This window comes from Camelus bactrianus, chromosome 32 (genome assembly GCF_048773025.1).
Source record: "Camelus bactrianus isolate YW-2024 breed Bactrian camel chromosome 32, ASM4877302v1, whole genome shotgun sequence".
NCBI classification, from domain to species: Eukaryota; Metazoa; Chordata; class Mammalia; order Artiodactyla; family Camelidae; genus Camelus; species Camelus bactrianus.
The window spans coordinates 6,138,497-6,163,015 of NC_133570.1; the positions used below are offsets into that span (position 1 = coordinate 6,138,497).

Consider the following 24,519-nt stretch of genomic DNA (forward strand, 5'->3'; position numbering starts at 1 on the left):
AAGTGAGGTTACTGGTTGAAATAAAACAATCCGTGCCTCCCCGTGACAGTGGTTTTGTAGAGCATCCTCTCTCTTTATCACCTTAAAAGGGGATTGTGGGAGATTCTGAAGTAAGAGGGCTAATAGTGAGCAGGGCTGGTTGGCCAAAGATAGTGATACTAGGTTCTGTGCTTCATGAGAAGCCCTCGTTGGACGTGATTGACAGCTGGGCCCCGTGCACCCCTGTGAAGAAGCATGTTAACCACTGAAAGGCCCATCGCCCTCTAGAACGGAGCCGGCCGAGCCAGAGGGGAGCAGCCCACGAGTGTGCGCTCAGTTGTCCGCTCTGTCAGACGTCTCCTTTCCAGCGACAGTGATTTCTGTAGGTCCCCTTTCCAAAGTCAAGACAGAAGTGTTGGATCTCTCCAGCATCAACAGTGACAGAAATCCTTGTGAAATGTCACATAGAGCGCCTTGTCTTTTAAAAGAGACTGTCTTAGATTGAACCATATGAAACTACTGTTGTCCCATGGTTCCCTGTGGTTTGTCCTAATAGCCAGTGTCCCTAATTTTTCTTTTCTTGATGACTGACGATTTTGGAGATTGTCATCATAATTGCCATTGACTGTTCACACTCACATGTTTCCGGCTTGATAGCCTGACTGGTTTCATGCTGCTTTGGGTCAGGTTTGTGTATGTGTGTGTTCTAATACACATAACATAAAGTATACCGTTTTAACCATTTTACAGTTCAGTGGCATTTGGTACATTCATAATGCTGTGCAGCCGTCACCTCTGTCTAGCTCCAGAACATCTTCATCACCCTAGAGACCCCATGCCCACGTGAGCTCCCCAGTCTCCCCCACCCCAGCCCCTGCCAAGGATTAACCTATGTTTATCTCTATAAATTTGCTTATTCTGGATTTTTTTATATAAGTGGCACCACAAAATACGTGTCTGTTTGTGTCTGGCTTCTTTCACTCAGCATGTTTTCGAGGTCCATCCATTTCGTAGCGTATCAGCACTTCTTTCTTTTCCTGGCTGAACAGTATTTTGTTGAAGGGACCTACTGCGTTTTGTTTATCCATTTGCTTCAGGGGCTTCACGTCTTCTCTCTGCATTCAGACCGCCCCCTATTCCTCCTGAAGTCTGCATCCCTGCCTGTAGCCACCACCTCTGATTGTGCCTCTGGGTCTTCTGTGGGTTGGGAAATCCTCCTCAGTTCCTTAAAAGCAGTTCTGGCAATCTTGCCACACTGTCCACAATCACAACCCTATCTTCTCCGTATCTTCACTTCCAAACTTTTTACTTCCAAAGTTTGTTTCACCTCCCATTTTCTTCCCAGTCCCCTGCAGTCCGCTTTTTGCCACCACTGGTACACTCCAGAAATGACTCTTGCTCGAGTTGTCACTTGCCCTATGACTGCGCACGCGCAGGGCTTCCTTCTACCGTCCGTGGACATTGGCACCGCCACCCGCATCCCCGGCTCTCCTCCTTTGGCTTCTCTGCACCACTTGCTTGTGTTTCTCCTGCATCTGCCGCCACTCCCCAGCCGCTTGCCATTCGCGTGTCAGCTTTTACATGTCTTCTTCTCCCTTCCTCCGCTGGTGAACTTGTCCTCACTGTTGGGGGCCCACCCTAAGTGCCATCACCGCTGGTCTCCCGGGGAGATGCTTTCTTCCTTGGTTCAGGGAACACTGTCCGTGGTCGTCCGAGGCCCTCCCCGCACAGGTGGTGGGAGAGGGGCCTCCTGGAACGTGGTGTACAGGTTTAGTGAGTAAAAAGGAACGGGGGGTGAAGTGAGTGTCTCTTTGGCCAGGCCTCAGGTCCTGTTTTACGGAATGGGATGCAGAGCCTTTTGACCACTCTTTCTACTCTGTTGCACAAGTCTACTTACTTCCAGTTTCGTGGCTTTGTTGCAGAGAGTTGTGGTTGCCAAAAGCCTGTTGCCACACGAGCGGGGCATTTGCTCTGCGTGGGTGGTAGTGTGTACAGTGTGAATTCGGGCAGGGTCTCGTGGTTTTGAGATTAATGGAAGCCATACAGAGCATTATTTCTTTTCATAGAGAATACTAAAAATAATCAGAATAATATGAGCCTTCTGTAGAAACAGTCACCTTAGGGGAGACTCTTTAGAAATGTCTGCTTTATCATTCCCCCCTGTGAGGGCTACACTTACACTGAACTGTCACTATGGGAACAGGGCTGATTTTCGCCCTGGTTATTTGCAAAATGAGGTTACAGTTGGCTCGTGGAAACTGGACAGATAGCGGATGAGTCAATAACTGTATGTCATCAACATTTCTTCCTGACAGAGGTTGTAACAGGTGCAGTTTACAAAAAAACCCCTGGGCTTATCTCAATTGATCCATGAATAATCGCCCGCCTTTTAAATAAGCTTGAATTCCCAGGTGTGAATGTTTAGAAGGGGGACGCTGTTTTTAGTATGTCATGTTTTATTTTGGAACAGTGATCGTCAGTCGTCAAATTTCAGTCTGGGCTGGGAAGACTTCTGGGCAAGTAGGTCTGAGGGGAGCAGGATCACAGAACCTCCCTCAATACCTAGTGGAATGAACACATTTTTGACTATGAAAAATGTCTCCAGGAAAAGCCCATCAACTTCATGTTGTACATGTTGAAATTGACAACCAAGGAAAGAAACAAAATTGTGGTTTGACTCCATTTGACGCTGTGTTCATGGTGGTAAGAGAAAGGAAAGCAAATAACAAAATCCTGAAAATTTTTACTCTAAAATCATCTTCCCATTCCCATGCCCAGCCTAGTTTGGAGAAAATTAGACTGAAGAAGTGAGCAGGCAGCCTGGGGGACAGTCGAGGAAAAGCCTTTGAAGCTAGAAGCCCTCTTCTACCACTCAGGATGTACCAGAGCAGGAAAAACTGCGAGTTGTCATTTTCCATGGCTAGTCTGGCCAACGGAGTGGTTTAAGTAAATGGGTGGGTGGGAGCAGGTGGGTTTTTCTTTCTCAAATGTTGATAAGTGCACAGACCGGTTGTCCAGGTGGGCCCAGCCGCTCAGGAGCGTCCTCAGGGAACCCTGCTCTTCCTCTCTGCGTGGCTGCTGTTCTTACCATAGTTTTCATCCTCTCATCTCAGTGGCTGTTGTACCTCTGCACTGCACTGCAACACCCATCCTTGCCCCGGGTCCTCTGGCTGCAGAGGTGTGTAGACTGCAGTGCCCAGTTTTTCAGTTGTGGCTTGGAGATGAGGATTGAAGGTCTCAGATAAAGTGGGAGGGATATAAAGGAAAAGTCATTTACATTACATGTGAGCCAATCCAGCAAGATGTAGGTGGAGCTGCCCAGGGTAAGATGAACAACTGAATACCTACTGTACCCATGGAGGGAAAAAGAGAAGGGAACCTAGGGGTCCACAGAGAGAGGAGAAATTCAGGCCATGAGAAGATACTGCCCAGAGTGAAATACTGCTCTGTGTTATATAGAAACTTCGGTGATGTAAATAAAACAGCTGTTCAAAGAGAAGGTGATGCGGTGATACAAGCTGAACAGACAGCAAAGAGTTAAGGGGACAAATCGAAGACCAAACCCACAGCGTATCAGAACCACTACACGCGTCAGAAACAGAAAGGAGCCTAATGAGCGTTTCTAAAAATACAGAGAGAATTCTTGTGGTCCCCAGGCAGTAAGAGCAGATTTCTTACAAAAAGGAGAAAAAGCAGCCCAATGCAGCCGCATTCAATGCCAGGAAACCATAGTTCACGGTTTCCAAAGTTGTGGGACAACAGAAGAAAAGGGACAGGAAATAGGAAGAAGAGCATCGTGTCCAGGCAGTTATTATCCAGGGAAGAAGACAGATGTTTTCAGACATGAAAGATCGTAGAAGCTGTAGCATCTACGAGCCCTTCTGGAAAGTAGCTACTTACTGATAAAATCTGGCCAAGCAAGACATGAATCAAAATACAGGGCTCAGCTCGAGAGAAGCTGGGGCAGAAGGACTGGAGAGGAGCGCTGACTCCAGGTGAACAGACAACTCAGCTAACAGTTCAGAAAGGTCACAGGTGCAGACGAAGTCTGGTGAAAAGTTGTGAAAATAAAAGAGTGTTCGTGGAAGCTAAGGACTCATTGTTACCAAACTACAGTGCAGGTGTCAAACTCAGGAAGTTGAGCACTACTGTCTAGTGTACAGGCCAAGTTCCATATTTAGGCTTCTGTCCCAGAAATGTTCGATACAGTTTTTGTGTGATTTTTTTTTTTTTTTGGTCTGATTCAGGATCCAATCCAGGATCATGTGTTCCACTCTTTGAGTCAAGTCTCTTTATAGTCTTTATCTGGAACAGTTCTTCTGCCTTCCTTGCCTCTTACAACTTGACTTTTTTTTTTTTTTTTTTGCAAAGAACAGGCCAGTTATTCTGTATAAAACCCTTCATTTTGGGTTTGTCGGTGTCTCATCGTGGCAGTGTTTAGGTTGGTTACACATTTTTAGCCGAAAGGCTCTGTGAGTGACACTGTACCCGCCAGGAGGCAGGTTGTGTTTCTTTATCTCATTATTGATGTTGGTTTTGATCACTTAGTGAATTTAAGCTTAAAGCATTTGCAAGATAAAAGCGAAAAAAATGAAAGAAAAAAAAAAAGACAGACAGAAACAGGAGAAAAAAAGAGAAAAATATACAGAGAGACTATGATTAACAGAATTTGAGGTTATAGGACTGAAACAAAGTGGAAGCGTGAAAACTTCCTTGTCTTTTATATCAGGATGATGTTTGATGTTGTTTAAAATTATAATTAATTTACACTCAAGAAAATATTAACCTCATTTAAAAAAAATTCTACTTAAAATTTATTTTATAAAATAAATGTGTAGTATAAACCTAGTGGGAGCTCTTAGAATGGAGTATGGTGGTAAAGAATTTGGTGAAGAATATTTTTCTACCCTCAACTATATTTTGTTTGCTTCAGTTTTTCCTTCTATTAAATTCAAGTAAAATTAAATTTGCTTTTTTCCCCCTTAACTGTCCTTATTGCTCTGTATAGTTGGGGACAGCTGGCATGCCATCCAGCTAATGTTAATTCTGGTAGAATTATTTCACCATGAAGTTCCACATGAAGTATCCCATTCACTTAGAATTATTTCCCAGTGGTAAAACGGGAGAAATTTTGTCCTTTCTTTTTTTCTTTTTCTGTATTGCTGAATTATCTTAAAAAGATCATATATGGTTTTAACCAAAGTAATAAAGTATTCTTTAAAAAAAAAATACCAAGTTTATCTACAACTTAGAAATTGGCTAAAGCTGAAACCTGTGGTTTGTTTGGGTTCTGAGGGCATCTCCCCTTCACCCAGTTAAGCGTATTCAAACATTACACTGAAGAAATGGGCCGGGGGTGTGTTCAGTTGCAGAAGTGTTTTTTTATTACGCATACTCCGTTTCTGCATATTCTAAGTTTCTTGTTCGAGGCAGCTCTCTAGATTCTGCACGGCTCTCATAAGCACCCTAGCTCTTGAGGGGATTTGTAGGAAAGCATTTCCTAGCCCTGAGATTCCACCCTGTCTGTAAATGACTGCCGGAATGTCTAGACCGAAGAGCATGGGTCTCCTCCAGTTTGCTTCTGTTTAGTTAAGGATGCTTGCAGCCCTGCAGAGGACGCACCTGAACTACACCGAAGATGTTAGCAGCCGTCTTTCCAGCAACCAGGAGCAAAAACTAAAGACTAGGTTGATGGGTGTGCTCTGTGTGAAGAACTACGTCCTGTGGACTGGCCTCACTCAGTCACAGTCCCCCCACTGTGCAACCGCACCATCAGTAGCTTTCTTGTTAAAGGCCAGTGATACCTGTGTGTGCGTGTATTTGAAGATATAAATATATTCATATGTATATTTACTTACATACGTTATATAAAGTCAGACCAGTCTCCCAGGCCTGCCATCATCCTGTGCCTCTTCTAAAATCTTAGGGTGGTACCTGAATGCTTACTGTTGGAGGTCGGGTTCCCCGGAAAGCAGGCTGGGAGAGTGTTCAGTGGGCATGATGCTTATTAAGGTGTGTTCTTGGGGCAGCACCTGTAGAAAAGAAAGGAAGGAGGCAGGACAGGGCAGAGCGAGCTGAGCCATGATGCAGGCCCAGCGACAGCCTTGACCACCCCCACAGGAAGCTCTGGAGCTGGAGTGGCCCTCGTACTTTGTCCCCAGTTGGGACCAGATGTCCAGTCTTTTTATAATCTCCTATGGATCAGTCGTTGGAGGTGGTCCATCCCAGGAAGGGGCTGTGACCCCAGCAGAGGTGGCTCTGCTGCAGTGATCCCTGAGGGTCGACAACCGGGGGCTCTCTGCTGACAGCTCTCCCAGAGGCTGGCGACAAGGCCAGGCTGGAAAGCGGGGTGTGGGCAGCACTTCCCCGTGTCCATCCCACCCTCCTTTCTTCTCTGGAAGGGTTTGTCCACGGAAATGACTAAATCCTCCTCTTCCTTTTTTCCCCCATTAGCTTCTCCACTTCTAAGAGCAGGAGTCTGTCTGTGTGTGTGTGGGAGGCGAGACTAGAAATCCTCAGACACAGGGAATGTGAATGTGTTTTGTGCTGTCAAGGTAGAGCTGCTATTTTGGACCTCAGAACACTTGGTTAGAGAAGAGACTGAAATAGCCCAAATGTGAACCACTTCACTGGGGAAGTCGGCGAGAAAAGAATCGGCTTAGCACTGGCTTGCTTAGACTAGTTGAGCAGAGAGAGGTCATTCTTGAGAACCCTGGCTTCCAATGGCCACTGCCAACTCATACCCATGCAGAGCACCAGCTTACTGATGATCTGCCACCGTTGTTCACTCAGCACGTAGTTATTGGGCGCCTGCTGCATGCCTACCAGTGTTCCAGAAATGGAGGAGAGTGGTGAGCAAAACAGAAAATTGCCACTCCTTTCTGAAGATTTGTATTCAAGTGTTTTTACTGAGCCTACAAAAGCAGGAGTAGTGTATGTAATGATTTTGAACTTCAGCACATCCTTCACTGGACGCAAGCTAGCATTTTTCTTAAGTGATAGATTTAAAGCAAGTTACCCACCATGTTTACATATTAAGCAGTTTTGTGGACAGATGAGCTATTTGTGGATGGATGAGCTATTTGAGATTTTTTGGTTTAGTATTCCCCAAACCATGATCATTCTTGTACCATTTTCACTGTAATATTATTTTCTTAATATTTTGGGGTAAAGTAACCCTCTCTTTCATTCAGCCTTTTATTGTGAAAAATTTCAAGCACACATAGAAGCAGAGTGAGCGATATAGTGAATCCCCGTGTGTTCAATCCAAAAGGCAGTCAACTCTTGGTTACTGCCACTTACCCTCCACCCTGTTGTGGATTAATTTGAAGCAAATCCTAGATATACTATCATTTTTTCTGCAAATATTTTTGTGCCTCTAAAAAATAGGAATTATTTATTCCTTTTAAATTATAATGTTATTTCAAGTTTAGAAATAATCATACATGTTTGTAACATGAAACCATACAAACACATATCTCAAAGTCATTACTCCTCTCATTTCATTGAGGCACCATTATAAATGGTTGGGTGTATCTTTTCATGCCGTTCTTCACATGTGTAACAGCATGTACATAGGGTTTTGTTTCTTACAAAAGCTGTATTGTATAAATAGCTCAAACTTGCTTCCCCGTGAAATTTGTATTTATTAAGGTATAATTTACATAAAATTCATCCTTCATAGGTATATAGCTTGGTGAGTTTTAACATATATATACAGTCATACAATTTACTCCACAATCAAGGTTTTCTTCACCCCAAACTGTTCTCATACTCCTTTTATAGTCAATCATTTCCCAATCCCTAAAAACCATTCATTTCTTTTATGATGCTATAGTTTTGCCTTTTCTAGTAAGTAACATAAATGGAATCAAAATAGTATAAAACAACAAAATGTTAGCAAATTGAACCCAACAATGTTTAAAAGGAATTAGATGCCACAACGAAGTGGGATTTATCTCAGAGATGCAAGGCCGGTTCAACACTTGAAAATAAGAGTGTAACCTGTCATATCAACAGACTAAAGAAGAAAACCACATGATCATATCTATAGATGCAAAAAAGACACTTGAAAAATCCGGCATCCATTATGATAAAACTCTCAGCAAACTGGGAATAGAAGGGAACTTCCTCAACTTGATAAAGAGTAGCTACAGAAACTCTATAGCTAACATACTTAGTGGTGAGAAACTCACGGCTTTCCCTCTGAGAAACGGGGCAAGGATGTCCCCTCTCACCACAGCTTTTCAACCTCATACTGCTATTCCTTGCTAATGCAATAAGATAAGAAAAGGATTTGAAAGGTATACATATTGGGGAGGAAGAAATAAAACTTTGTTACAGATCACACAGTACGGAAAATCCAAAAGAACGGCAAACTCCTGGAACTAATAAGTGATTATAGCAAAGTTGCAGGATACTAGGTTTAATATGCAAGAGTCAGTTGGTTTCTTATATACAAGCAATGAACAAGTGGAATTTGAAATTGAAAACATAATACCATTTTACATAAGCACCCCCCAAAATGAAATACTTAGGTATAAATATAACAAAATATGTACCAGATCCATCTGAGGAAAACTACAAAATTTTGATGAACAAAATCAAAGAAGAGCTGGGGGAGGGTGTAGCTCAAGCGGTAGAGCACATGCTTAGCATGCCTGAGGTTCTGGGTTCAGTCCCCAGCACCTCCTCTAAGAATAAATAAGTAAACCTAGTTACCTCCTCCCACAGAAAGAAAGAGAGAGAGAGAGAGAGAAAGAAAAGAAAGGAAAAAAAGGAAGGAAGAAAGAAAGACTGATTCAAAATCGAAGATCTAAATAAATGGAGAGATAGTCTATGTTCATGGATAGAGAGACTCAGTATTGTTAAGTTACTGGTTCTTCCTAACATGATTTATAGATTTAACACAGTCTCCATTTATACATAGAGGCAGATAGTCCCCAAATAACCAACTCAGTATTGAAGAACAAAGTTGAAGGACTGACAACTATCCAACTTCAGACTTAGTATAAAGCTACAGTAATCAGACACAGCATGTTATTGGTGAAAGGATAGACAAGTGGATCAATGGGACAGAATAGAGAGCTCAGTAATAGACCCACATAAATATAGACAACTGATCTTTGACAAAGGTGGAAAGGCAATACAATGGAGCAAAGATCTTTTTTTCAACAAATGGTGTGGGAGCAAGTGGACATCCACATGTAAAAAAGTGAATCTAGACGCATATTAACCCTGTTCATGAAAACTAAGCTGAAATGGGTCATAGTCCTAAATGTTAAATGTACAACTATAAAACTTCTAGAAAATAAAATAGGGGGAAACCTAGCTGACTTTGGGTATGGAGATGACTTTTTAGATACAACCTCAAAGGCATGATCCATGAAAGAAAGAATTGATAAGCTGGACGATACTCAAATTAAAAACTTTTTCTCTGTGAAAGATAACGTGAAAAGAGAATTGAGACAACCACTGACTGGGAGACAGTTTTTACAAAACACACATCGAATGAAGGACTGTTACTGAAATACACAAAGAAGTTGTAAAATTTGATAAGAAGATGAACATCCCAGTTGAAAAGTGGACAAAAGTCCTGAACAGACACCTCGCCAAAGAAGATGCGTCGATGGCAAGTAAGCATACGAAAAGGTGCGCAATATCATGTGTCATTTGGGAACTAGCAGTGAGGTACGACTTCACACCTGTCAGAATGGACGGAACCCAGAACGCTGATGACACCAAACGCTGACAAAGGTACGGAGCAACAGGAACTCTTGTTACCTTGGGAGACAGCTCAGCAGTTTCTTACAAAACTAAAGATACTCTTCCTGTGTGATCCAGCGGTCGTGCTCCTTGGTATCTATTCAAATGAACTGGGAACTTACGTCCACACAGAATGCTGCGCGTGGATGTTTATAGCAGATTGATTCACGATTGCCAAAACTTGGAAGCAGCCAAGATGTCCTTCAGTAGGTGAGTGGATAAATAAATTAAAGTACATCCAGATGATGGAATATTATTGAGCAGCAACATGAAATGACCTATCAGCTCGTGAAAATACATGGAGGAACCTTAAATGCATATTGCAAAGTAAAAGAAGCCAATTTAGGGAAGGCTGCATACTGTATGATTTCAAAGATAAGACATTCTGGAAAAGGCAGAACTATACAGACAAAAATATGGTGGCTGTGAAGGGTAGAGGAGGGTGGGAGTGATGAACAGGGAGGGCACCAAGGGTCTTTAGGGCAGTGACTCCGTTCGGTACAGTACTGCAACAGTGGATCCACGTCTTTATACATTTGTCAAAAGTCATGGAATGTGCAACACCAGGAGTGAATCTCATGTAAGCTATGGGCTTGTGGTGATAATGCTGTGCCAGTGTAGGTTCGTGGGTGGTCATGAATGTGCCGCTCTGCTGTGGGATGTTGATAGTGGGGGAAGATCAACAAGGAAATAGAAGACTTGGACAACACTGTATGTCGGCGAGACATGACAGTCATCTGTGGCGCACTCCACTCAGCAGTAGCTGGAGACACATTCTTCTCAAGTGCACACGGAGCGTTCTCCAGGGTAGACCGTGTGCTGGTCCATAAAACGAGTCTCTGAACTTAAAAGGATTCAAATCACGCGAAGTATGTTATCTAGTCACAACGGAGTGAAACTAGAAATGATAACAAGTGTCTCAAGTGTAGTTTTAATTTGCATTTCCCTGGTGACTAATGAGGGAATTTCTTTTCATCTGCTTATTGGCCGCCTTCATCTCTTCTTTAGTCAAGTGTCTGTTCAGATCTTTTGCATGTTTTAAAATTTGCTTAGTTGTCTGGATTATTATTGAGTTCTGAGAGTTCTTAATACATTCTGGATTCACGTTCTTCATCAGGTTATGTTTTGCAAGTGTTTTTTCTCAGTCTGTGTCTTGTCTTTACACTTTCTTAACAGTCTTTTGAAGAGCAGAAGTTTCAAGTGTTGATCAAGTCCACTAACAGAACTTAGAAGTAATAACACTCCAATATCAATAAGAATACCTAGCTACCTAGATTTTGGGTTCTAAATGCTCTTCTCCACTAAAAGGTCCTTTGAGAAATGACTGATTCCAGGGCTGAGTCAGAAAGAATACAGGATGAACCTGGAATATCTTGTGCACCAAAAAGCAAGGAGGTACTTAAAGAATATTGGGGATTAGTCAAAACCAGATCAGAACCACGTTGAAGGGGCTTCCACTGGCCAAGTCTGAGATAATCTGAGCATCAAAAGAAATAATGTTTGTAATGGTTTATAGCCTACTGAAAAAATAAGAAACCATGATATAAATATGTCATGGAAACAGATAGGTATAAATAAATGAATGAAAGAAAAATGAAAGCCTTTCCTTACAGTAAAATGCCAGCCGGAAGATAGGTAAAATGATAGAAAAATCACCATTTTGTAGCCATCATGGTAATAATTTATTTAGGCAAGAGTCATCAATTGTTGCTAAAACCAGTGAGTGAGATTTTGTTGAGGAACAGGATGTTTACAGAGTTCCAAAATATCTCTCCACAAATTAATAGTGCATTTACAGTGGAGAAACGTGGAAGATGCCTCCTTAACCAAGTGATCAGTGTTACCCTCAGCAACAATCAACATTGTGTGCCTCTTACTGTCACGTACTGAGAAGGACATGGGATCACTTCTGTGGTGTTCCTGCCAAAAAAATCTGATCTGACTCCACCCACGTGGAAACATCAGATGAATCCAAATTGATGGACATTCTACTGGCCTGTGCTCTTCGAAACTGTCAAGGTCACAAAAGACAAGGAAAAATGAGGAGCCAGTTAGACTAAAAAAATATGACTGCTAAATGAAACTTGTTATCCTGGATTGGGTCCTGGACCAGAAGAAGGGAAAAACATTGTTTCCCTGTAAAGAATCAGTACAATGAGCAGCCTGAATTTCTGTTCTTTGGAAATTCGGGCACAGTGCGTCCCTCGAGAAACGGGGAGAATCTCTACATACTTGTTGTTTGCAGTGTTGAATGATTTTTCAGGTGTTTATTAATCATTCGTATTTTCTCTGTTGTGAATTATCTGCCATGTCCTGTATCCATTTATATCTTCATTGTAGTCATTTCTCAGTCTTAAGTTTGTTTATTGATTTTCTTCCCCCTGTTTTAATTTTTTTTTAACTATAAAAGTGAAACGGCTTCCTTGTTTAAAAAATAAATATAAACCATATAAAAGGGCACAAAGGAAAAAATGAGAGCCCCTCTCATCTCCACATCCCACTCTCCAGATGTTCGCTCTCATTTTAGTTTTTAAAGTTTGCCTCCCCCACTTTTTCCTTCCTTTGACTCTTTAAAATTACTTATGCAGCAAATGCATATATCTTAATGCACCAGGAAAGGGGAGTCTGTAGTGAAAAAAAAAACCTGTATGTTAACCTGTGTAGATTTCTTGATAAATTTATGTTTAAACCATACATGTTTATGTTTAAGAACTTTTAAAGTATGAGGACCTTTATAGCGAAGCGTGTGCATAACTGATACATAATCGGAAACAAGACAATAACTACTTACAGTGAGCCAGTGGCTTAAATTCTGGGCCACTCCCATGGTTGGAAACCATTACATAGTCTTTGGTGTTGTCCTTTGATTAAAAAAACACACACACGGAAGAGCTTTTTTGTCTTTTTGTTTAAAAGTATGAGTTAACATCGGTGCTGTATTTGGCTAAATAAACTGCGTGGTGCAGACGGAAGGTCGTGGTGGGTCTCCTCTCACAAGATGGACTAGCTGATTCTTTTTTTGTTTTAATCCTTAATAGAATAACAATTTTAGAACTAAAGGACCTCTTAAAGTTCTTTTGTAGAATTTCTTTTTTTGTATGTCAGGAGCAAGTGCCTGGAATATAGTAGGCGTAAGATGAGGCCCGTGTAGAGGAACTTACCTGTTCCTCGCCCTACACGTTGGTGACACCTGACCTCTTGTTTCAGTAAAGGAACCAGAATGTTAATAGCAAAGTCTTCACTCATGCATTTATCAGATGCAGGAGACATTTACTGAATGTCTGAGATGCAATGTGTACTGTTCAAGGTGGTATTATTTAATATGTTAACTCTCAGGTCCCTGAGGAGGGGGCATCATTCGGGTCATAAACAATTTGTGAATTAATATCTGAGATACGCTTGCTCTTTTTTCATCACCTCTGAGGAAAGCCAGTTGCTTTAACTGGAGCGTGGGAATGGGACCTGAAGGTGAGAAATGGGGCCCCTCTGTGGACTTGTTACGAACTAAACTTCTTTTGTATGTGTGTTTTTTTTTCCAGCTGGAAGAAGAGAGATCTGTGCTCAATAATCAGTTGTTAGAAATGAAAAAGAGGTAGGCTTTCTTTTTGTGTTTATTGTCTTGTGTGTGTTTGTGTGTGTATGTGAGTGTTTAATAAGGAAAATGTTAGAACATGATGCACACAGTGACTTGTGGAAAACATACGACCTGTTCAGAAAATTGCATTGTGATAGTTTGGTGTTCATAATTGACAAATTATGGAAATCCATTTGCAAGAGTGTCAGTATTACTAAAACACAGAACAGTTTGATTTTTAAGCCATGTTCAGCTGTGTTTTTTCGGAAGTGTTCTAAAATCAGATTGTCTCATATTATGCCGCTGTTCCTTCCTAGTTTCAGTAACTAAAGAAACAATAGTTTTCCTAGAGTAATTGATCTGCCTATAAATACTGGTTTCAGTTTTATGAAAATGTTAATTAGTAATAATGGGAAACTTTTTTTTTAAGTGGACATACTGGGGATTGAACCCAGGACCTTGTGCATGCTAAGCATGCCCTCTACCACTGAGCTGTACCACACTCCCCCAACCTTGGGAGACACCACTTTCAATGTTCCTATTTATTTTCTAAAAAAGAACTTCATTATTCTTTCATGATAATCAAATGGGTGAGGATAAAGGACCCCCAGGAATAATCATTCAGAAGCCTAATGCTTATGCATTCTGATGGTCTCTGTCCGCTCTTTTAAGATGTGCGGTTTGTGTCTTGAGAAATTCTGTGCTTACCCCGCATGCTGAGCAGATTAGTGAGTACTGCTGCCGAGACCCGCAGCCCGTGCAGTGGTTTGCTGTACAGTGCCTCACAACAGTGCCACACTTTTTTGTCTTACTAAATACAAAAATAAAAATAAACTTTAGGAATAGTACAGTCAAGAATTCTTCCATACCTCAATTAAAAAATAGTAATAGAAGAAAAGAATTCATTCATAATCTTGCAGAACACTTTATTCTTCCTTGTCAGGGCAGGAAGTTTCCCTCACTGACCACTGACGCATGTGTTTCACACTGTCGGTGTCCCCTCCTGCCAGCATGGCGATTGCTTCAGAATTAGGGGCTTTATTTGGCCCACAAAGATATCTGCGTTCCCTAAGCCACATTCTGAAGGGAATTAGGCCTCAGCCCAGAGGTACCTTCCTCCTTTCTTTTTTAGGAAATCCTTAGACTCATTCTGCTTTAAAGTTTCACATCAGAATGCATGTGTGTCTCATCCCTGCCTCGCCCGTTGTCCGGCCAGCTGTTCTCCATGTGACCACGAGCTGTGGTGGCTGCCATGCCTCAGCCTGGTCCCCGTGTCCAAGCACAGCTCCGCTCATGTGAGCCTTGGGATAGTTGTTTTACATAGAGAAGACTTGATTTCTTAAAAAAAAAAAAAAAAAAAAAAGAACCCATGTATGCCGCTAGCAGGGGCATGTGAAAAAATTAATAGTGCTTTTTCCTGAGGCATTGGGCTGGTGTGAGTACTGATGTAACCCCTTTGCATTTAAGTAGCACTTCTTAATTCACACACGTATTGAATCTCAAAACAACCCTGTGAAATATGTGGTGGGGCTTGCATCTGAAAACGGTGAAACTGAAGCCCCCAAAGTTAGACAACCTGGCCAAGAAGTCAGGTGCAGGCATAAGACCCAGGTCTTCAGATTTCTATGCTGGTTTTTTTTCTCACCGTACATTCGTTTATTATTTATGTATTTATTTTTACTCTTTAATCTTTTTTTTTTTTTTAAAAAAGAACAGTGCTCTGCTTTGTTAGTCCTTATTACCACATGACTTGGACTGAATCACATGCCTTTCAAGATGTGATTGGTGTGTGACTTTTTTCATGGCTTAAAAAGTTGGAGCAAATTTGGAGGCTTGTCCATTCCTCTGTGCTGGTTTCACCCTGCTCCCGTTTTAGGTCCTGGGTATGCGTAGAAGAGTGTCTCCAGAAAATTACTCTTTTAATCACTAAATGAGATAAAGATGATATTTTTTTCTGGGAGTGAAAAAAGTTTTAAACCTAGTTTCTTATATTTAGGACTTTTTTTTTTCAAATTGTTAATTAACCCTCATAGAAAGTTATGTCTATTTCAGAAATATGAATGCAAGTATATTTTAGCTAATATTGTGGGCCCTTAAATGCATTCGAAAAGTCCGTTTGGTGATGGATTCCAATGTAGGTCCGTGTGTGTAATCGTTAAGTAAATTTTAGCATAGATTACTAGACAGAATTTGGTACGTTCTTAATTGAAAGTCTCAAAAGTACTTAAGTCATAGATATTTGAAGTGTTTGTGCAAGAACTGAGATCTTAGGCAGCAGTTTAGTGATAACTGAACATATGTAGCCAAAATAGTATGTAATTGCTTCCTTCAAACTATATTGTTCATTATAGTGAAGTGCAGTACTTACTCCTGATGTCGGAGTAAACTACTGATCATTAAGAAATTAGTATCACCTTGTATTTGCTGTGGTTTTTTTCTTTGCTACCTAAACATTGAGTTGCAAACAATATGTAGTAAAAATTTTCCTCTAAGCTTAAAAGTGTAATCATTTCTTTGCAAAACTGGCCTTCAAGTCAGGCAAACCAGGTTCCGAGATGTCTAGTAGGTAAAGCAGAGCCACGCTGAATTGCTGTCACGGGCAGATGCGGAGAAGTGCGTTCCTCTGGCTGAGAAAGCCTACAGCAGATCTGGGAACCTGTTTGGCTTCCCTCCCTTCTCTAGGCTTTTTGATGTCAAAGAAGGTTCTCCAGAGCCAGAATCTTAGACGTGGGTTTGCAGAGTCAGAACTGATGGTGTTAGCGGCAATGCAAGATTTCTGTACTCAGGGAGGAGCAGCGGCTGACGAGGCCACGCGCCGCTCGGCTCGTTCGGCTCACTGCGGGTGCTGACTGTCTGACTGTCTCCGAGCTTGCGCTGCTGACCGATGCTCATCTCACCCCTCTCTTTTCCCTTTCCACTCTCGCTTCCCTTGCTCTATCTGTGTGTCTTTAATGGTAAGACTAAAGAAAGTCTATCCACGTTCTAATAAATAAATTTCATATATTTTCAGTAAACCAAATTGTTGTATATATTTTTTGGCTGCCTTTGTCCCTCTGTGTCTTGCTTTTGTTTTGTAAAATATCCTCAGCAGTACACACACACACGCGCGCACACACACACACGTCTTTTTTTATATCTGTATACAGCACAGAACTGCCGTGCAAATTGAGTTCTCCTTACTGTATTTGCATTCCTCTTCATGTTTCTAATATTTGGTTCTTGTTATCTTGCATTTTTAAAGCTTGCCCAGTAACACTTTAAGGTATTTGCTTCATTACTGGAGTTTATTTCTCATGTAAGTAGTAAGAAAAGAATCTGGGTAAGATGTTCCCTCGGGGGAAGATTTCCGGCCCCTGTAGCCCTTCTTTCATGTTATATTTGTCTTCCCTTCTTGATATTTGTAGTAATGCCAACTCATCCTAGCCACCCTGGCTTAAAAGTCACCCAGGCCTTCCTGTCAATGTGAGTTGTGACTCAGGTGTCAGTAATATTGGTGTAAGTGGTTTAATTTAGCCCCTCTTGGTTTGCACGGTGGGATTTGGGCTTAGAAATCGACTAAGATGCTGGCAATGAAGATCTGTCGCAAAGATGAGCTGACGAGGTCTGTCTGTCCCGTCATCTGGCGTATAAATCACAAGTCAGATCCCTTTCCTAACCAGGCATCTTGATAACTTGTACAAGAAACATCTCCTTGCCATCTTCTTAGAAAGCAGCCTCAGAGGTTATACGTATGTGCTGATAAGCAAAGATACCTGCTCCTTTTTCCTTCTGCCAGCTTGATGCTGTCTTTATCCCTCCCTCCCCCACAAAACACCCGTCAAATCTTGACTAAGTAGAGTCCTGACTATAGAAGAATCTAAATCTGTTAGCCTCCAAATCCTGGTATTTTTCAGTAAAAACACTTAAAATCACATTTCTCAAATTTGAGTTGGATTTACAAGTAAATCTCTTGAAATCGTTTTTACAGTAGGATCAACTACCAAATAAGTTTAGTAGAAATATATGGAGCCCAAAATTTATTGACTCTTGGTATAAAATCAGATATTTACTTTCCAGGTGGAAAAAGTGCCTGTACATTCCTTTCACAAAAATCTTTGTTTTGTTTCCACTTAAACAAGATCCTGTTTCCGGGCGAGGTGTCACTCAGTTATTTCACAGCACCAAGTGTACATGTAACGCTTAGGTGTTGAATTCAAGAAATTTCTGTTAGTCTCAGATTCTTTTCTTACTACTTATGCTGGAGTGTAAGCGTAAGCCACACAATGAGAAAAATACAACACTTATATTTTCATCTTTGTATAGAATTTCGATTTACCATAAATCATGAGAATTCTGTAATTCGTGTGCCGGATATCTTGGGTCTCACTAACCAGACATACATTCTGCCATTTCTAACTTGGGCCTCAGTTTCCGACCCTTCAAGGGGTTCTAAAGCCAGGCTGAACCATGTCATGCTCTGCATTCACCCGGTGACTTCTAACAGAACCAGGAGGGACTTGGTTTGTTGTGGTTTAAGCCGTGAGCTCCCAGTGATGATTACGTTCACGCAGGGCCGATGGTTGTGTGACCTGAGGGCTAGCTAGGAATTTTTTCTCCAGTTTTGTTTTCCCCACATAATTTTGTGCCACGAGCTTTTTTTCCTCTTGTTTCACACCGCTTGTAATTTTTAAAAACTTCTTATTTTAAAATTTGAGGTTTCCAGAAGAGTTGCAGAGGCAGTCCAGGGATTCCCCGCCTGCCCTTCACCCGCTTCCCCGCGTGCGCATATCCTGCCTTCCCTGGTCCTTTCATGAAACTGAGAGAGCAGCGTGGTGCGGCACTCCCAGCTAGGCCCCAGACGCGGGGCAGCTCTGCCCCGTTTGCCCCTCACGTCTTTTTTCTCTTCCAGGATCCCGTCTAGGAGACCCCATTGCCTTTTGTTGTCACATCCCCTCAGTCCCCTCCAGTCTGCGGCAGTTCCTCAGCCTCTCCTTGGCTTAGATGACCTTGGCACTTTTGAATTTTGACCACAAAGATGTAAACACACACACACATTGATAAACATGTAGTAGCCTGCCCTTTGGGGTCGTCTCTAGTGTGTCTTGCCCTCCTTCCCTGTCATCCTTTCATCTTTCCCCCTTTTCTCCCCACTCCTTGACTCCAAGGTCACTGTGTCCCTCTCAGGAAAAGCCTGGTCCCTGCTGCTCTGGTGAGAACCAAACGCTGGGGCAGCCTAAACTCAGGTGCGCTCACCTCCTTCCAGATGCCACTCTGCTTCCATCCTACCCTGGAAGTCTGTTTTCACGTTTCTGTTCTAGCCTTTATGTAATTACCTTTCATTTCTACGAGCAACTTAATCCCCTCTTCAGAGACTATGGACGAAAAGTCATAATCTTTCAGTTGGAATAGTAGTAATAATCTCCGCTACCGTTTTGGCCCACGAGCTCTCCAAAACACATTCTTGGAACTTGCTAAAAGTTACCGAAATTAGTGAGAACCAATCGATACTTCCAGCATAAAACTGCTCTGCATGACATCTGTATAACCGCTTTGCATGTGTGTATTTTAAATGTTGTTATTGCTTGGTAACAATTTATTCAAGAAGTAACGGAATTCATCTCGGGGGGGAGGTTAGATTTTTTAAAAATAACTCTTTGGGGTGGGGTGCAACAGTCTTGTTTTGTTTTTTAATTCCACGTCTTCCAAAGTTATTAACTTGTTTCTTTAAATTCAAATGGATACAATGATATGCAGATTCTGGCATGTCTGTGCATAGGTAAACTTTTTCTCCCCTCACAGTAAGTAAAATTTCAAGTAAAATTTTGCAAGCGTAATAGTCTCCACCCCCTCTAACACTTCCCTGTGATACTTTGTGCCTTTACATTAGCTAAAGTTAATTACATGTTTGTTCTAGGACAGTTGTACACTGATCACTCTCTCGGTTGATTTCTGGAATTTTTAACTCTTTGGTCTTTTAGAGAATCCAAGTTAATAAAAGACGCAGATGAAGAAAAAGCTTCCTTGCAGAAATCCATCAGTATCACTAGTGCCTTACTCACAGAAAAGGATGCAGAGCTGGAAAAACTGAGAAATGAGGTAGGGTGCCATCTCGGGGACCGTTCATGCTGCCTCTCTGTGTCCCGATCCCCAGCCTGAGCCAGCCCGTGTGTTCCAGGTCACGGTGCTCAGGGGAGAGAACGCCTCCGCCAAGTCCCTGCATTCAGTCGTTCAGTCTCTAGAGTCTGATAAGGTGAAGCTTGAGCTCAAGGTAAAGAACTTGGAGCTTCAACTCAAAGAGAACAAGAGGCAGCTCAGCAGCTCCTCAGGTAAAAGGATGACCACTTTGCGCTTCTCCGCGACGCCGGCGCTCCGGCAGCCGGGCTGCTGCGCGAGGCCATGCCCTTCACCGGGGACCCCGCCCGGGCTCCCCGCACCCCCCACCTCTGGACCTGCGCGTGGTCTTGAGTGTTGGCAGAAGTCTGCATGAGACAGCTTTGATAGGCAGCCGCCCGGGAGCAGCTGTGGGTCCGGCAGGTGCACTGCAGGGGAGGAGAGAGGGACAGTCTCTTTGGGAGAAAGTGAGGGCTCACGTCTCTACACTCAGATGGGTGTGGCAGGCGTCCCTACCCCGCAGTGGGCCAGCCTGAGACAGGACACCTGAGGGGCTGGGCCGCGTCCGTGCGGGCCCCTTAGCGGTCCAGAGGCGGGACAGGAGCTTCGGATGTCTCCTCAAAGAGGCGCCTCTGGGAATTCCACGTGAGAATGAGTTTCTAACACTGGCCCTTCCGTTGCAATAACAACGAAAAAATGGCAATTAAAAAAAAAATCCCCCCTCTGCTGTTGTTTTTTGTTTTTAATATAAGGTAATACTGATACTCAGGCAGAAGATGATGAAAGAGCCCAGGAGAGTCAGGTAACAATCTTTCCTTTTGCTTTGCTTACCTGCTATTTAAGAAAAATCATTTACTCTTTTGCATAGGTAATATATTCATATGGTCTGATCATTAAACAACATTAAAAATACGTACAGTAAAAAAGTCTCCCTCCAAACACCATCTCTCTCCTGCTCAGTTCCCAGCCACCAAATAGATAATCAGTATTATCAGTGTCTTTTTTAAAAATCTTTTCAGCATTGAAAAAAAAGTATATACAAGCCAAGATTAATACAGTCTTTTCTCTCCTTTTTTACACAAATGGAGCATGTCACGTAAATGGAGCTGCACTGATCTTTTTTATAGCTGTATAGTATTCCACTGTATGGACATATCATAATTCAGTCAGTTCCCTATTGGTTGACATGACAGTTGCATGTTTCTGATCTTTTAAGTGTATTATACATAATGCTATAATGAACTATCTTGGGTGTCTATCATTTTGCAGATATACTAATTTTTCTTTAGGATAAATTTCTAGAAGTAGAATTACTCTGTCAAAAGTTTCCTTGCTCATCTTTACCTTAAAAAGATGGGTTCTTGAAAACTATTTCCTAAAGCTGAAATTATCAGAATAGCTTTAGTTTAAAAAATGGAATTATACGGAGGCAAATTATTGTTTTTGGAAATGTATAGCCCATAAGCAATGAACATCTATCTTCAATTTTATGAGAATACTTTTTTTTACTTTGTTTATTACTGTTTTGTTTGTTTATTTTATTTTGGGTGGGGAGATAATTAGGTTTATTTTTTGAGGGGGTACTGGGGATAGAACCCAGGACCTCCTGCATGCTAAGCATGTGCTCTACCACTTGAGCTATACCCTCCCCACTATCTTCAATTTTAATAACATATTTTGAACATACTTATCCCATTCAAAATTCAAAGGTGTAAAAGCCATCTTTCTCTTTCAAATGAAAGAAAAACTGAGTGAGTTTGTGATTTTAGTTATCTGACATCTCCTTTGAAAAGCTTGTAAGGAGTCAGGAAACGTCCTGACCTACCTGACAGCATTGTCTGCTTAGCGTGTGTGTCTAAGGAGCATAGACTTAACTAACAATGTTTTCTCTTCCCCCTTTCCTTTCCGCTTCCGTTTGTTTCGTCTGCCACTGCCAACACTTATCTTCCAATCAGCAAATGGTTTGTTTTATGTTTCCTAATTTGTGAGCACGTGTGTGTTTGTGCGTGAGCGTGTGGCTTCCCGCTGTACTTACATCCATTTTGTGGCTATTTCTTCCTGATATGTAGCTTCTAAGAGGATAATGTCTTAGAAAATGCAGTTTGAGAAATGAGATTAGATTCAGAGGGGCTGCCGTCAGTGTCAGAAGGGCTGTTCTGCCAGGAATCACAAAGCTAGTGATGCTTTGTTTCATAATTGCCACAGTGGGAGGAAAAGGCCAAACATTTCTTTTAAAAAGTGAAATATGTATATATGTGGATATACACACACACTTTTTTTTAATATTGCAAAATGGGATTTTTTTTTCAATGGACTTTTAGAGAAATGAGACCTTTTTATTGTCTGTAGAAGAGGGAAGAAACTCACTGTTTTTAATTAAAAGTACCCCAGTTTGAAAGGAAACATTAAGAGTGTTTGCTCCCGATGTCACTTGGTCACCTCACTGCCTGGGGGCCCTGGATGCCGCCCCTCAGTGTGCACCAGTGTCTCCTCAGTTAAAAGGGAGCTTCAGCCTTCTCTTTAAAATTCCTTCATTTTACTCTGAAGACACATTTACCATCTCATAGTGACTAATAACTAAATGTTAAATGATGATCTGAGCAGAATTTCCATGAGCTTTTTCAAATCTATAGAACATAAAAGTCCTGGATTAGTTCTGCAGTTTAATGGAACAAATAACTGGTTATGCGTTTTGTAAAATTTTGCGTGTGTGTGTGTGTGTGTTTGCATATAAACATGTGTAAACCCGGGGTCCCTAATGGCTCTGTCGGCCCCTTGATGCCGCCCCGCACACTCTGTAGCCGTAGTGCGAGTGTGCTTCCTGCCTGCTTGACGCTCCAGCGGACACGTTTCACACATCTTTCACATCTTTTTTTTTTTCCCCCAAACAAATCAGATTGATTTCCTAAATTCAGTAATAGTGGACCTTCAAAGGAAGAATCAGGACCTCAAGATGAAGGTGGAGATGATGTCAGAAGCAGCCCTTAACGGGAATGGGGACGACCTGAACAATTATGACAGGTACTCCATGCTAAGCAGCGCTGATTGCGCCCTGAGGTCTGTCTAATGTTGTGTTTGTAAAGTTAGGTTCTCCAATGGGTGGGAGAAGCCATTGATTTGTGATTACTTGGCCATCAGTCGATTTCCATAAATCTGGCGGGAGAGCGGTACACTACCAATGGGGTGAAAATCTGAAATGTGGACATAGTCTTTACACTTGAGGCTCCTAGACTTGGCCATAGTTCTTGTTTGTTTTTTACTTTATTTTTTAACGGAGGTACTGAGGATTGAACCCAGGACCTTGTGCATGCTAAGCACGTGCTCTACCACTTCTTCCTTATTTTTTATTCATTACAAGTGATACTGTCACTTAAATTTCTTCTGATGAAATGAGTTTCTGACTATACACATTAACATTTGTAGTGATGACCAGGAGAAACAGTCCAAGAAGAAACCTCGCCTCTTCTGTGACATATGTGACTGCTTTGATCTCCATGACACAGAGGATTGTCCTACCCAGACACAGATGTCCGAGGACCCCCCCCACTCCACACACCACGGCAGTCGGAGCGAGGAGCGCCCCTACTGTGAAATCTGCGAGATGTTCGGGCACTGGGCCACCAACTGCAATGACGACGAGACCTTCTGATGAAGCCTCCCGCGAGGCCCAGGCTTCCTCAGACGCGCTAGCATGTCGGCAACTGACCACCAGCATCGTGTGAGCAGACTTCAGGAGAACTCACGTTATTTTTGAACCCCATCGACAAATCTAAGGAAGTATTTTGATCTTCAACAAATCGCCCTTTTAGCCTCCCCTTCTAAGTTTATAAGTTAGAATAATAAATACTTGGGTGAGTTTTCACCTCTAATTTTGTCTTCTTGATTTTTGAAAGTTTTAACAAGACATTGCACCAGAGGCCATTACGTTTGTTGTCCCTAGGGAGACCTCTTAGAACAATTCCTACCCTTACAATACCTTATTTAAGTAATTTTAAATTATGCCATTACTTTTCACATTTGCACTAAAATATTTGCAGGCTGCATTTGTATATTTAGATGTTTTGGTTAAGCTTTGACACTGGAATGAGTTGAAAAAAATGTGCCATTTTGCATTTTCATCTATTCATTTAAAGTATTTTATTCTTAATCAAAGAAATAGCTGAGCTCTTTGCACTACCTGAAGTCAGTAGTGCCTTTATTTCAGGCTTGATAATACTTAGGTGTGATTATAAAATCATGAAACAGGTAAAGCGGGGGGAGCCCCCAAGCTGCTGTGGGGACATTTTATAATCTCTATGCTGCACCCACTTACTCTACTGTGGTGTTTTGTTTATTGGTTTTGCATAATTTCAGCTTCTATAATACGATATGTATATATTTTTTAAAAATCTATATTTTGGGAAGAAACATACACAGTGTGTCTGTCTTTTCAGGTATTTACCTTTATGAAAAAGAAAACACTTAAAATGTTCATCAGGACATAACAGACTAGGCCAGAAATGGCACCATGTGGCTTTGCAGCTCCTTCTTTTTTGTTTTCATTTTGTTTATCAGATATAAGTCACTGGGAGCATTTTCTCCAGATTTTTTTTTCGTTCTCCAATGGATATCCCCAGCAGTCAATTAATTGGATAATAAGCCACTATGAAACACCTAAATTAGCCAATCTACAAACTCTACAAGTTTTTTTTTTTTTTTTTACTGTGTTTAGATGAATGTACGATGAGAAATTCAACATTAATAATTTTGGATTTTCTTATCACAAAAAAAAAAATGAAGGACCTCAACCATCAGAAGTTTATCAACCACTTTGAATCTATTTATCTTCATTTGAATGTCTTCTAGAATATGTAAAAAGGAATAAATAAATGTATCTTCCATGTGACATGTATAATAAGAAACTTCTATAATTGTATATATGCCTTTGATGTATTTTCCCCTCAAGATTATCAGCTATGTGTTTGACAAGTGACAAATCTGTAATCAGTTGAAATTTTTGGTTATAAACATAATAGGAACTGTTTCACAAACACAGTATGTAAAGCAGTATTAAAATTTGAGCAAACAAGTGTTCTGTATCTACTTTAATAAACGGTTATTCTTTTTTGCCA

The 24,519-nt window shown here is 41.5% G+C and overlaps 1 protein-coding gene across 5 annotated transcripts in view; it reads left to right on the plus strand.

Annotated features, from left to right (window-relative positions):
• Nucleotides 1-24,519, plus strand: part of CLIP1 (CAP-Gly domain containing linker protein 1) — a 112,144-nt gene extending 87,625 nt beyond the window's left edge. For all 5 annotated transcript variants that reach the window (XM_074356058.1, XM_074356054.1, XM_074356056.1 and 2 more), the window contains 6 exons: nt 13,284-13,336; nt 19,276-19,393; nt 19,473-19,623; nt 20,161-20,210; nt 22,305-22,429; nt 22,832-24,519. In XM_074356058.1, coding sequence (XP_074212159.1) covers nt 13,284-13,336; nt 19,276-19,393; nt 19,473-19,623; nt 20,161-20,210; nt 22,305-22,429; nt 22,832-23,057 — 723 coding nt within the window. In that variant the 3' untranslated portion in view covers nt 23,058-24,519. The remainder of the gene's footprint in view (nt 1-13,283; nt 13,337-19,275; nt 19,394-19,472; nt 19,624-20,160; nt 20,211-22,304; nt 22,430-22,831) is intronic.